This window comes from Haliotis rubra, unplaced genomic scaffold, assembly GCF_003918875.1.
Source record: "Haliotis rubra isolate DU_JTF1 unplaced genomic scaffold, ASM391887v1 Scf290, whole genome shotgun sequence".
In the NCBI taxonomy this organism is placed as follows: domain Eukaryota; kingdom Metazoa; phylum Mollusca; class Gastropoda; order Lepetellida; family Haliotidae; genus Haliotis; species Haliotis rubra.
In genome coordinates, this window is record NW_025766958.1 from 376,086 (window position 1) to 388,598 (window position 12,513).

A 12,513-nucleotide genomic window follows, 5' to 3' on the forward strand; every position below is an offset into this window, starting at 1 on the left:
AGTTAGTAACAGAGACTTATGAGGAATTTTAATGTTTTTCCTGCATATATTCCATGTATGGCTGGCAGTTTCATAAACCAACTTTATGCAGCTTATGTATCAAGCTAAAAAAACTGGAAAAGTGAGTGAGTGAGTTGGGTTTTGTAATCCATGAAAAAAGGACTTGGGCAAACAAAAATATATTTGAACTACAATACTTAACTTTCTAAATGTGGATATTGGCTGCGGTTGGTTGAATCTGTAGACCAAATAAATTATGAAACATTATTTTCGTCAAAGATTTGATATATTGCCCCAGAGGAGGCTACGAGGCAAGCATCAGAACAGCTTGGTATAAATCAAGTTTACTACAGTAAACTAGTGTATGGCTATAACTAGTGACTAGACTCTTATAATTTACAATCATATATAACAAGCAATATCAAAGATCGTTTAACATGGAAAAACGAAAATCAAAAGAAAGCAAATGCCATTAGCTCAAATAAATTGATACAATGTAATATATGCCATCAATCAGGCATAGAAAAACAATGGTACAGTGGAAGCTGTCAAAACCGGCAGCTGTCCAATCCGACAAGTTGTCAACATCGGCATAAAATCTGTCCTGTCCATGGCTAGTACATTTATCATCAGTTAGAAGCTCTGTAATCCGGCAGCTGTCAATTCCGGATCTCGGCATGAAATGAGCCACCCGAATATGTATGTGTTTATACAGTAATCAGCGCTGTCTAATCCGGCGTGTGGCAAGGAGTCAGTAATCCTGTGTTGAAACTACATGGTTGCCGACAAAGATATTTTAATCTTAGTTCAGTATGGGTGTACTTGTACATGTGATTAGTGCCTTGAAAGAACCACATTATACAACAATGTATATGAGAGTGATAAAACTGGTTTAGTTCTAGACGTAGGTAACCATGTCAGCTCTACATTCCAGCACGCTGTCAAAACCAGATTATTTATTCAGTCCCGACGTGTGCCGGTTTAGACAGCTTCAACTGTAACTGTACAATGGCTTGAAAAAACATTGATAATTGGAAATATCGCCGATAGGAAAAATTATTAATGATTATCAATATGAAAATTGTGGTATCGATAATATTGTATGTAAACTTTTGTGACGGAATAACGATTATATATCTCTATGATCTATATTGATAGCCCTTAACTGCACAGGCGAGATATGTTTGCAACAATCACCTCAACAAAGCACAACTACTTCTAGGATACATAATACATTAACAATTGATGTTTGCATCAAGAATATTTTTACATGGTAAGAATATTACCATGATGACAAAAGCTTACAAAACTGATTTGACCAGTATGCTAGCCATGTACAAGCATAACAGTTAAATACAATCCACAAAGACACAGTGAAATAATAACAGTTGAAGGAAATAGCACTAGCAGATTGTTCACTGAAAAATCTACAAATTATCATATATTTTCAGTGATATTTATGACATCTTGATGACTAGGGTAGTAACGATATGGCAATACAGTATGATATCGCAATACAATGGTTGTGAATAAACTCATAAATATACAACTCCTGTGCTGCAATACATATGATACATTGTTTACAAGTTATATTGATGTAAAACCATGTAATAATAACAGAAACTCTTCAAGAACCAGACTTTGTCAGATTCTCTGGTATTTCTTGGTTGGCAATAAATAGCAGAATCTGCACAGTGCCTCCAAGTTTATATATTTCTGTCCTACCATATCCTATCATGCTGTCTGAAATTTAAAAAAAGATTAAGGGTTGTGATTCACTTACAAAAAGGTGAGAGAATATGAACTTATGAAAAAAAGGTACTGTATTGGCATACAAATCGTATCGCACCCCTAACGGGATATGCATCATATTGTGGCCTCGTCATATCGTCACACCTGTTTAATAACAAGCACTAATACCTGTACATCACCAAGTACATACTTCAGCACTGTAGCAATGGCACAGTAAAAGGGTTATTTGAGCACTGTAAGTGGAGCTATTTCTTTCAAAGCACTTGGACTCCAAATAAACTGTGTATTTGTTTAAAAGACACAAAATAAATACCCATCACCCCAAAGCATAACTCATTCTTCACAATATTTCAGTAATATCATTAGTCAGCACATTGTCGGTGGGAAAATACATCTGAAATGGGTCGTAATCTTGTCTCACTTGGGTAAAATAGTTCAGAAATGAATTGTTAAACCAAGTATTTTGGATTGTGTTGGGTTCAAACAAATTTAGCAAAACCAAGCAGCTTACTTGACAGAAATAAATATGAGACCTACATCAGTTCTAACATGTTCTGCATTACAAGGCAACAAAGTGTAAAGATGACTATAGTCTTATAGTCCTAACATCAACTCAAGAAAAGTGGTTGGATGATGTTTTACACCATCAACAGTCCAGCCAATATAAGGTCATATCACAGATACTAAATAAATGAATCCTGACCAGACACAGCTTTAGTCTGAAGTGTCACTATGAAATATATCTACCACAAAATTTAGGTTGTTGTGCGTTATACCTTCAGTTGGGGCTGCTCCTATCTTTTTAGGCCTATTGAAAAATGGCCACTAGATTACGAATAGTCAGATAAAACCTTCTTGTAATGTTGTCTTCATCTGTACAAATGTTTGTGTTAGTGTTATTGATGACTTTTGATATGAACAGATATACATCATGAAGAAGGTTGAGTCTCTCCATCAGAACAGATAGCTGTGATTGACCGCCCAAATTAAAAACATAGGTAAAGGCATTTCAGGTAGTCCTGGGTCTCATTTTACTATCTCTTGCAAAAACGAATCCATTACATCACCAGGGTTTTATGCAACATAGAAATGTGCTCGTTTCTCTCCTACTGTGACATCTTCTCATTCATACATTTTGTCCAAATGCACTAGTATGATGTTCTATAAATGTACACTATGTGTAACAATGATTATCTTACCTTCATGTAAAATTCTTTAATTTAATTGGTCAATGATGCTTTAACAAGTTTCCGTGTCACCCCTCTGAGGAGGGTGACAACTGGAAAAAATATTACACGCTGCCACGGTAACCGCCAAACTCTCCGCCAAGAAGCTGTATCGCTAACAATCATATGACGTCATAATATGACACATGCAGAGCACGGAGTTCGAAAACCGTTCGATAAGCTGTTTTTGAGTTCATTATGTACACATTAATTTCACTGACTTTTACTGCTTTATTTAAACTATTATATACATTGAATCGTTTGCACACTCAACTTAAACATAATTAACCATTTTTATAGCAGTTTTAAGCTTGTCAGAATATGTTTCACTGATTCCATTTGAGAAACAGACCCGATTTTGTTTACATGTCATATAGTCGGTAGCGATCTTCCAAATAAAATATAATAATATTTTGTCAATTTAACATGGCGGTAAGATAAATACGTTGTATGCTTCTCCCTTGGGTAACACTGCCACAAAGCGGCGTACATCAGACCGTTTTACCCTCGAGAGGAGCATACAACTTATAATGTCAAGTTATCCTTAACTTAAAGCCCCATCGTAGCTACTTCTTACAATCAATATTCACATCTGCGCCAACAACCGAGGTGAGGGGTTAAATCTGGAAGAACAATGTCTTTAGACAGACACCAAAAGATGCTGATTAATCGACAGAAGCAAATTATCAATAACATGTCAACAAGGCAGTGAAACTTTCTAAATGAACTTGATCTATGTACAGCTGTAACACGGTTGATGGTTGAGCTTCAACCAGGTAAGGCACAGTCAAACACAGGAGGGTAAAGGACAATCAAGAGGAATAAAACTTATTTACATCAGTGGCGATAGTAAAAAATTTAACCAGCTTCAATCCTGAGTAAATCACACTTGAAAAGGAAGTCCCTCTATTTGTATTAGCTGATGTCCCTGCATGCCCAGTGGAAGTGTCTCCATCTGCTGAAGAGGACGTACATCCAGTAGTTGAGGATGCTGATGCTCCTTTCAAAGGAGGTGATGCAGCTGAAGACATAACTCCTGTTCCATTAGCAGCAGGTGCAATGCTTCTGGAGTCTGCTGTCGCCGTCCCATCAGGGACTCCAAGCCCTCCATTGATGCTTCTTGATCCTTCTGCTCCAGAGTGACCTTGACCTTGACAAGACTTTTCCTTGACCTCAGTGTGTCCTGATGCGAGTTCCCCTACTTCCTCCTCTTCTTCAACACTTTCACCTAAAGATATAAAGCCACCTTCATCACACCCTTTAGTGTCTGTCATTCTTTCATAATATATTGACTGTTGAAGTACTTTGTTTTCATACTTAGCAATGCTGGATGGACACACAGATGCCTCAGACATAGTCAAAATATGTCTTTCTCCAATATCTTCACTGTTCTCCGGGTAAGTGTATCTTTGTGTATTATCCAGAATGGAGCTTCCAAGTGTTCCGACAAAGCATACACTGCCATCAGACGTTACATCCAAGTCTGGTCCAAGGCTCCCTGTTGCACCAGTGGGTTCAGGTGGTGTGGTAGCCTCGACACTAGAACTTTGTTGCCCAGAGATTAACTTAGGTGCTGTATTGCCATTTTCAATGCTATCATCACTGGAGTCTGCTACGGTTTTGGGCATAGTTTCATGGTGAGCTACATCACTGTTTGGTGACGTCTTATCTCCTACCTTAGGGTGAGTTCCAGCAGTAACACCAGAATCGGGACCCAACAAATGATTTGGATTATTTGAAGCTGCAACATTGTGTCCATGAATACTTTGGGAAGTATTTGATCTTCCTGATGATTCAAGTGAAACAGGTTGGATCTTATCAAAGTTGGGAAGCTGTCCAGGAGATACAGGTTCATATGCTTTAAAACTGGTAGATAATTTCTCTGAAGTAGGAGATCCTTCGTCCTTGGCATGTACAGGAAGTTCTGGAGGATAAAATATCCTAGTTTGACCATTTTGACAAAGATCAGCTTCGGTCCCTGTTGAATTCATAGAGCTGGGTAAAGGGGAACTGGAGGCAGCTGCAGGAGTTGTACAGGGCTTTGGCTGTTGGTTCGTACTGGCAATTGCATCTCTGTTTGGGCTGTCACTGGACCTGGTATTGATGACTTTGGACTCAAGTTCTGGTTTTGGTTTGGTATCTTGGTTTTTAGCATTTTCCATTTTTGTAGCACCCCCTTCAGCATTGTTGGAAGAATTTTGATGAAGGTTGTTCTCATCAGAGGAGTCACTTTCCAGGCATGGAGGATTACCATGTTCTGGTTCTATCGGATGCTCTTCATTGGGACTTTCTACAGGCCTGTTCTGATTTCTTCGATTTTCACATTGCAGTGCTTCCTCTAGTTTCTTTTCTTCTTCAAGTTGTGACAAGATGATTTGATTACTTGTATACATGCCAGATCTGGTGCCAGTGAAGGAACTCTGTGAGACTTCACCTTCTGTGGTTCTGATGCAGGACTGCTGGGCTTCATCTTTGGATTTGTTTGGGTTTGTCACAGGAAGAGTGCTGGAGGATATGGAACTCTGTTCAAATTGGCCGATGGCATCAGCTCTTGCTGCACTACTTACATTTGCTGGTGTGATGTCAGGAGTTGGGATGTCCAAGTCCACCATGTTACTGCTCGTTCCAGCCCAGCTGTTTTTTCTCGTATGTTCATTGATCTCATCCTCTTCATCTTGAAAGGTCAACCCAGTCAGTTCCTTTATGTCATATAAAATGTCTCGTCTCTTCATTTTCTGTAGAGCTGTTATGAGTCTACCCAAAGTTGCCCTCTCTCCCTCGGTTGCCTTGAAGAAATCCAGAACCTGCTTGGTCTTAGGCTCTTCTTGGTTAGATGTCAGTATTTTATCATAGTCCTGACTTAAAAATTCTGAAATACAAATTTGCATTAGAATTAATCAGCGTCAAGGTTAAATTTATTTTGTCTCAGTACATTGTCAGCCTATTCAAAGTCAGAATTCCTTAAGAAGCGACAAGCATATCTTTCTGGGCCCTTATTCTCGAAACGTTCGTAGCTCTAAGAATTCTTAACTTTGATCGTAGCCAATGTGTTAAGAATGGGCTTAAGAAGTTCGTAGGGATACGAACATTTCGAGAATAGCTAGCCAGGACCCATGCAAAGCCAGAATTCCTTAAGAAGCAACAAGTATATAATACTGGGCCTATTCAAACCAAGAAACAGTTATGGAGCAACAGGCATAGGTTACTGGGCCTACTCAAACCCAGAATTCCTTAAGAAGCAATAAGCATATATTACTGGGCCCATACAAAGCCAGAATCCTAAGATTCCTTATGTACTGACAAGCATAGGTTACTGCATCTATTCAAACCCATAATTCCTTGAGAAGTGACCAGACTATTTTTCTGGGCCCATTCAAAGCCAGAATCCATTATGGAGTGACAAGCATAGGTTACTGGGCCTATTGAAACCAAAAATCCCTTAAGAAGCAACAAATATGGGTAACTTGAGCCTATTCTAACCGAGAATCCCTTATGGAACAACAAGCATAGGTTCTGTTCATATTTAAACCCAGAATTCCCTAAGAAGCAATAAGCATATTCCCTTATGGAGTGACAAGCATAGTCTACAGGGTCTATTTAAACCCAGAATTCCTTCAGAAGTGACCAGCCTATTTTTCTAGGCCCATTCAAAGCCAGAATCCCTTACTGAGCGACAAGTATAGGCTATGGGGCCTATTCTAACCCAGAATCCCTTATGAAGCAACAAGTATAGGTTACTGAGCCAATTCAAACCTCTCATTTAAACCCCATATCCTTTAGGTGCAATGTGCATGGGTTCATGGCAACTTGTTCTAACCAAGGGTAACGAACAATACCTAACTAGTAGTAGAACGATTATCTAGAACTGCATAATTTTGATGATGACTGTAAAACAATCATTTTATTCAAGAAGCATATTTATCATGCTGATGCTGCCAGAGGTTCTTTGCAATATTTTTCTCATAAATTCTTTATGCTTTCAAGCTGAAACAAGATGTGTAGAAGCTTACTGGCTCTTTATGGTAATAATAGGAATTCCCTTTGGTATACGACGGTTTATACCTGGACACAATATCATACTCACTGTCAGTTAAGATGCAACCAAGTTCACTCCACTTCTGATCATGATCGAGTCTGTGAAGCAGTGTGAGTACTTTCATTGGTACGTTACTCAGTGGAGTGTTGAAATTGACATGAATCTTTTCTTGTCTTGACAAAGGAGCTAAGGATGAGTGGTCATTGCAAGAGGTGGGTCTATCTGACTGAGGACCACAAGTCTGTGTACCCAGTGGACCACTTGTTCTTGGACCCCCTTCAATTGCTCTGTCTTGCCGTGTGGCTTGGTCACTTAAGGCTGAAGGAGATGTGATGGCAGGAGAGAGCTGACCACTGGACACTTGACCCTGACCTCTCTGTCTGCTCCCTCGGAATGCATTGCTGGGATTGTGGCTCTGTCTTGGACTGGAGTGCCACAAGTCATCTGAATGCTGAGGACCTGAAGGTGCAGATGAGGATCGAGCCAATACTGTTTTCCCTACTGCAGGCCTGTATCCGGGATAAGACTGAGTAGGTCCACTGTGAAAAGAACGTTTATGGGAAGATCCATTTTCATAACGCATCGAGGTTTGAGTCTGTGCTGCCCTAGGCTCACTTAGATGAAGATGTGAAGGATCATCCTGTTCTTCAGGATGCTGAAGATCCCCATTGGGTACATAACCATGGGACTCCTGTGTCCAACTGAGTTCATTTGGTGGTATAGCATCTGGAGCTGCATTGCAATCCGAACGGTATCGTTTTGGAGAGTTCAGCCATGGTACTTCCTGATCTACTTCAGGGGAAGTTTTCCTTTGAGATCTTGAGTCAGGAAGGGAATTATACTTGTCATTATCTGTTTGTGAACCCAGATCTGACTCAGTGTCGGATGGCTGTCTGTCTCTGATATACGATCTTCTGTCAGATCTAGGTGGTCTCCCATTGTTTCTAGGCCTGCAATCTTCCCCTATTTCTCGATGCAGTCGATACACCTCTCTTTCTGACAAAGCTCCTAAAAAACAAACGTCAAGTTTTAAGGCAATTCATAAAATCTCACAGAATTAGTTGGTCATTTCTATCAGCCTTTTCAACCACAATCCTTACATCTTTTATAAGGAAAAGAAACAGATTTGATACAGTCATGTGCCAAAAAAAATACTGAGTTAGTTTGAATCATCATCTCAAACCAGTGGATGCTTCCATGATTAAGGTTCTGCACTTGAAATTCAGAACAACAGAGAACTGGGCCACGATCTAGCACATCTTAACTTTGTGCAGGCATGGGTACGTACATACATTGACAACAATATCCACAAGAACATTAATTGATACATTACCTTCCAGTATGCCAATGATGTTTTGAAGCTGACACTGATGCAATGCTTTTAAGAAGGCTATCCACCATTTGTCTCGTGTGTACAGAATGTCAAGTAACCTTATGTTGATGTCTTGTTTAGTTTTTCCATGAGTAAGCATATTGTTGAGTTCCTCCTTGAATAAACAAATAGTGGTGAGTGAGTTTAGTTTTACACCCCTTTTGAATGGGCTTCACACATTGTACCCATGTGGGGAATCGAACCTGGGTCTTCAGCGTGATGAGTGGACGTTTTAACCATTCAGCTACCCCACCACCCGAATAGATAAATAAATGATGTAGATACAGATATGGTAATCATGTTAAGGGACAGAAGGGAAAAGGGTAGGTGAACCATTCTAAAGAATTCACACATACAACTCAATACAAAACACAGTCTCAGTAAACTTAGGCTCAGTATTATTCGTTACACTGCTATACTGAGTCTAATAAAACCTAGTAGAAGGTCGTGTCAGCTAACCTTTTGGTCTGACCAAATCGTGAAAGTTAACATTCGTACAAACCGTTTGAACCTTTACCTCAAAAAGTCAAACAATTCTGAATGCTATTTTCCGCACGATCGCTTCCGAGTGATACGCGCAATGAGCAAACAATCGCTGAAAATAGTGTTTTTGTCAATATTCAAGGATGTCATCTTGCAAAAATATAAGCAAATAGTAACCATGTCATTCGAAACCCATCAGCGTATATACTGCACGGTCAAATATCTGTGTTTTATGCGGATCTTTGTTTGTTGATAGATCAGTGTCAGCGACCAGGCAAGAGAAAATCCAAAAAACGTTTTGTAAGTCCCGCCGAACCTTAACAAGTAGTCGTTGTCTGATTGGTTAAATCGGTTCGGCCGTCTTGTGTTTGATTGGTCAGTCATAGGTCGCTCAAAGGTTAGCTGACGCGACATTCTACTAGGTTGTTTTGTTAGACTCAGTATAGCAGTGTAACGAATAATACTGAGCCTAAGTTTACTTAGACTGACACAAAACATTTCAAGGAATCATTGGCTTGAAAATTGCTGTGAGTGGAAGTTGACAATCATTCATTCTAATCATGCTTACTGCATCACTCATATTTTCTTTCAGTTCTATAAATGCCTATAGAAATTCCATTTTAATGATGCTACTATTTAGCGTTATACTTGATGGGTGGTTACCATGGTTACTTACATAGTATGTGTCATAACCCCCAACTGTGAGGATGCCAGTCTCCTTCAGATGTGTCAACACCGTTTTGGGATCCAGTGTGTTGATTATTTGTACATAGTTCTTATTTATTGCTTTCTTCAGTTTTTCTTCCAAATTTGAAGGCATCTGTAAATAAAGATAAAAATGCAAAAAAAAATTATAAACAAAGAAAATTAAATAAGACACTTTGGACAACCTCTGTGGCCATGACACATACAACATCTACAATATCTGTGTTCTGAGATTACCAACAACACCTTAAGCATGTTAAAACAGATCATGCTGATATCATACTTGTGTGAGTATGTGACTGTATTCACACCAGGGCACCTGCTCTTGTCTAGTTAGTGAGTAGGTAAACACTGTAGAAGAGAATAAACATTTAATTGTAAAACATACTGAGAAACACAACACTACCATCTCATGTTGTTCTTCAGTAAATGAATGAAGGCTAAAGTTGTGAAAACAGTGATAACCAGTAATATTACTGCATGTAATGGTCCATGTGAGGCCTTTCAGACTACCAAAGATAAAAACACAATGATCTATGTCATGACCACACAATGATCCATGTCATTACTACACAATGATCCTTGTCATTACACAATGAACCATATCATTACTGCACAATGATACACATCATTACTGCAGAATGATCTGTCATTACCACACGATGATCCATGTTATTACTACACAATCATCCATGTCATTAGTACAAAATGGTCCATGTCATTACTACACAATCATCCATGTCATTAGTACAAAATGGTCCATGTCATTAGTACAAAATGGTCCATGTCATTACTACACACTGATCCATGTCATTACTACACACTGATCCATGTCATTACCAATCAATCATCCATGTCATTAGTACAAAATGGTCCATGTCATTACTACACAATCATCCATGTCATTAGTACAAAATGGTCCATGTCATTACCACACACTGAGCCATGTCATTACTCCACAATGGTCCATGTCATTACTACACACTGACCCATGTCATTACTACACACTGACCCATGTCATTACTACACACTGATCCATGTCATTACTACACACTGATCCATGTCATTACTACACACTGATCCATGTCATAACTACACAATGATCCACGCCATTACTACACACTGACCCATCTCATTACACACTGATCTTTGTCATTACTGCACAATGATCCCTGTCATTACTACACAATGTTTCATGTTAAGGTGGGGTGGTGATGGACTACCGTGTGGGTTATTTCCCCGGCAGCATATATAGTTGTACCAGAGCATATAATGGAGATAAATGAAATAGTATCAGTATATCTACCTTCATAGCTGAATAGAAACGCAGTATTTTCCCCTTGTGAAGTTGTCTCGTCTATGCATGAAAATTGAAGCATTTGCCACATCGCGGAGTGGTGTAATTCATTACGACAGCAAAGTTACTATTAGCCTGTTCTTCCATAGTTTAAGGACAACACCGCACAGGTGAATAGTTCATAGAATAACACAGGATCCGTTATTATAACATAACTAACCTTGGCGTAACCGATCCTTAAATCCACTCGTCACTCGACTCGTTCACGACTTGGCGATGGCGGGCGGCTCCAAATGATAACAGCTCTGACGGGATTTTCCCAGTTACTATAAATAGAACAGGCATTCTCTCAAGAGAATGATAATTCTTGAGGATGAATAACTGGACAACTTTCTTCGTTACCAATTTGATTAACGAGTTACGTGCTCTGAATATAATTGGTATAGTATGATGATTACAATTGACACTTTCACATATTTGGTTCGCTAAGTGTGCAATGTCACCATGACCCGTCTCCCGTTGTGACGTACAGAAAGACGTCACGTGGTATCTGCTACATTTGATTTTCCGGATCAAGTCGAGTCATTCGTAACAAACTCTTTCCGTGGTCTACAAGCAGGCTCGTCGGAATGACACGAGTAGTTACGAATGAAACCGAGTGTTACCGGACAAGTCGTCGTTACGGAAATAGGCGAGTTTTGACAATGCTTACCATCGTTTGTTGAAGGGAAGTGACAATGTAACAGTCTTGCTTTCTGTTTAGGAAAACCAGGGATACTCTACAACAGGGATAGGTCACTCGCTGGCTTTCTTTACCATTTGTTCTAATTAACGTGTGCCTCGTCATGCTCCAACGCACACAGTGACTTGGTTCGTTCCCAGCGCAACTTCGGCTGCGTTTAACAGTACTTCAGCCAGTGTATTGTATCAGTCGGAGTGAGTGAGTTTGTATTTAACGTCACATCGGCAATATTTCAGCCATATCGCGACGAAAACTATTTATACAATAAAAAGTGAAATGAGAACATTTGACATTGAAATGGAATATATGTACGTTATAAAATCCTGTCGACGAAGGACAGTAAAAACAACTAGAATATCACAGATATAAATGTAAAACTAGTAATTAAATTTAAAACATGTTAACTATAGGGGACAACACAATATAAAAATAGGCAATAGATCACCAACAACTGAGGATAGATCACCATACTAGGGTCCATGTGGACTTACAGTACCTTTGCTACCTGCGTGGACCCTAGCTGGATTTACATCATCCCCTCAGCTGTTAGCAATTGAGATATATCTAGCCATACATTAAAATTACACATTACGATTAAAAAACGGAAAGTTGAAATTTACTTTGAATGTTTTGGGACTTACATACCCTCTCAGGAGGACAATAATTTTACAGTACTTTAACCCCCCTCGAGGATACAGCCACTAACAATCTGTGTTACCAATTCAAACTTTCAATCATAAAATATTTAGCTATTTACAAATCAGTCAACAAATCTAATTCTTTTAAAAATTCAACTATTAAATGATAATTAACATTATAAAAAAGATCCTTCAATGTTTTGACATTAAAATACTTATCCCTTGTGATTGAATATTCAACACAGTCAAGCAGGACATGCTT

General features: G+C 39.0%; 1 protein-coding gene across 2 annotated transcripts; it reads right to left on the bottom strand.

Annotated features, from left to right (window-relative positions):
• Positions 1-3,335: 3,335 nt before the first annotated feature.
• LOC124281914 lies at positions 3,336-11,668 on the bottom strand. 2 transcript variants are annotated; one of them, XM_046717918.1, is made up of 5 exons: positions 11,092-11,668; positions 9,546-9,689; positions 8,348-8,501; positions 7,063-8,022; positions 3,336-5,847 (listed from the first exon to the last, which is right to left on the bottom strand). In XM_046717918.1, exons 2-5 carry the CDS (start codon positions 9,687-9,689, stop codon positions 3,791-3,793), a joined length of 3,315 nt encoding a protein of 1,104 aa, XP_046573874.1. In that variant the 5' UTR covers positions 11,092-11,668; the 3' UTR covers positions 3,336-3,790. The 2 variants fall into 2 exon arrangements, with proteins under 2 accessions (XP_046573874.1, XP_046573873.1); XM_046717917.1 differs by lacking the exon at positions 11,092-11,668 and adding an exon at positions 10,881-11,077.
• Between the last annotated feature and the right edge of the window lie 845 nt (positions 11,669-12,513).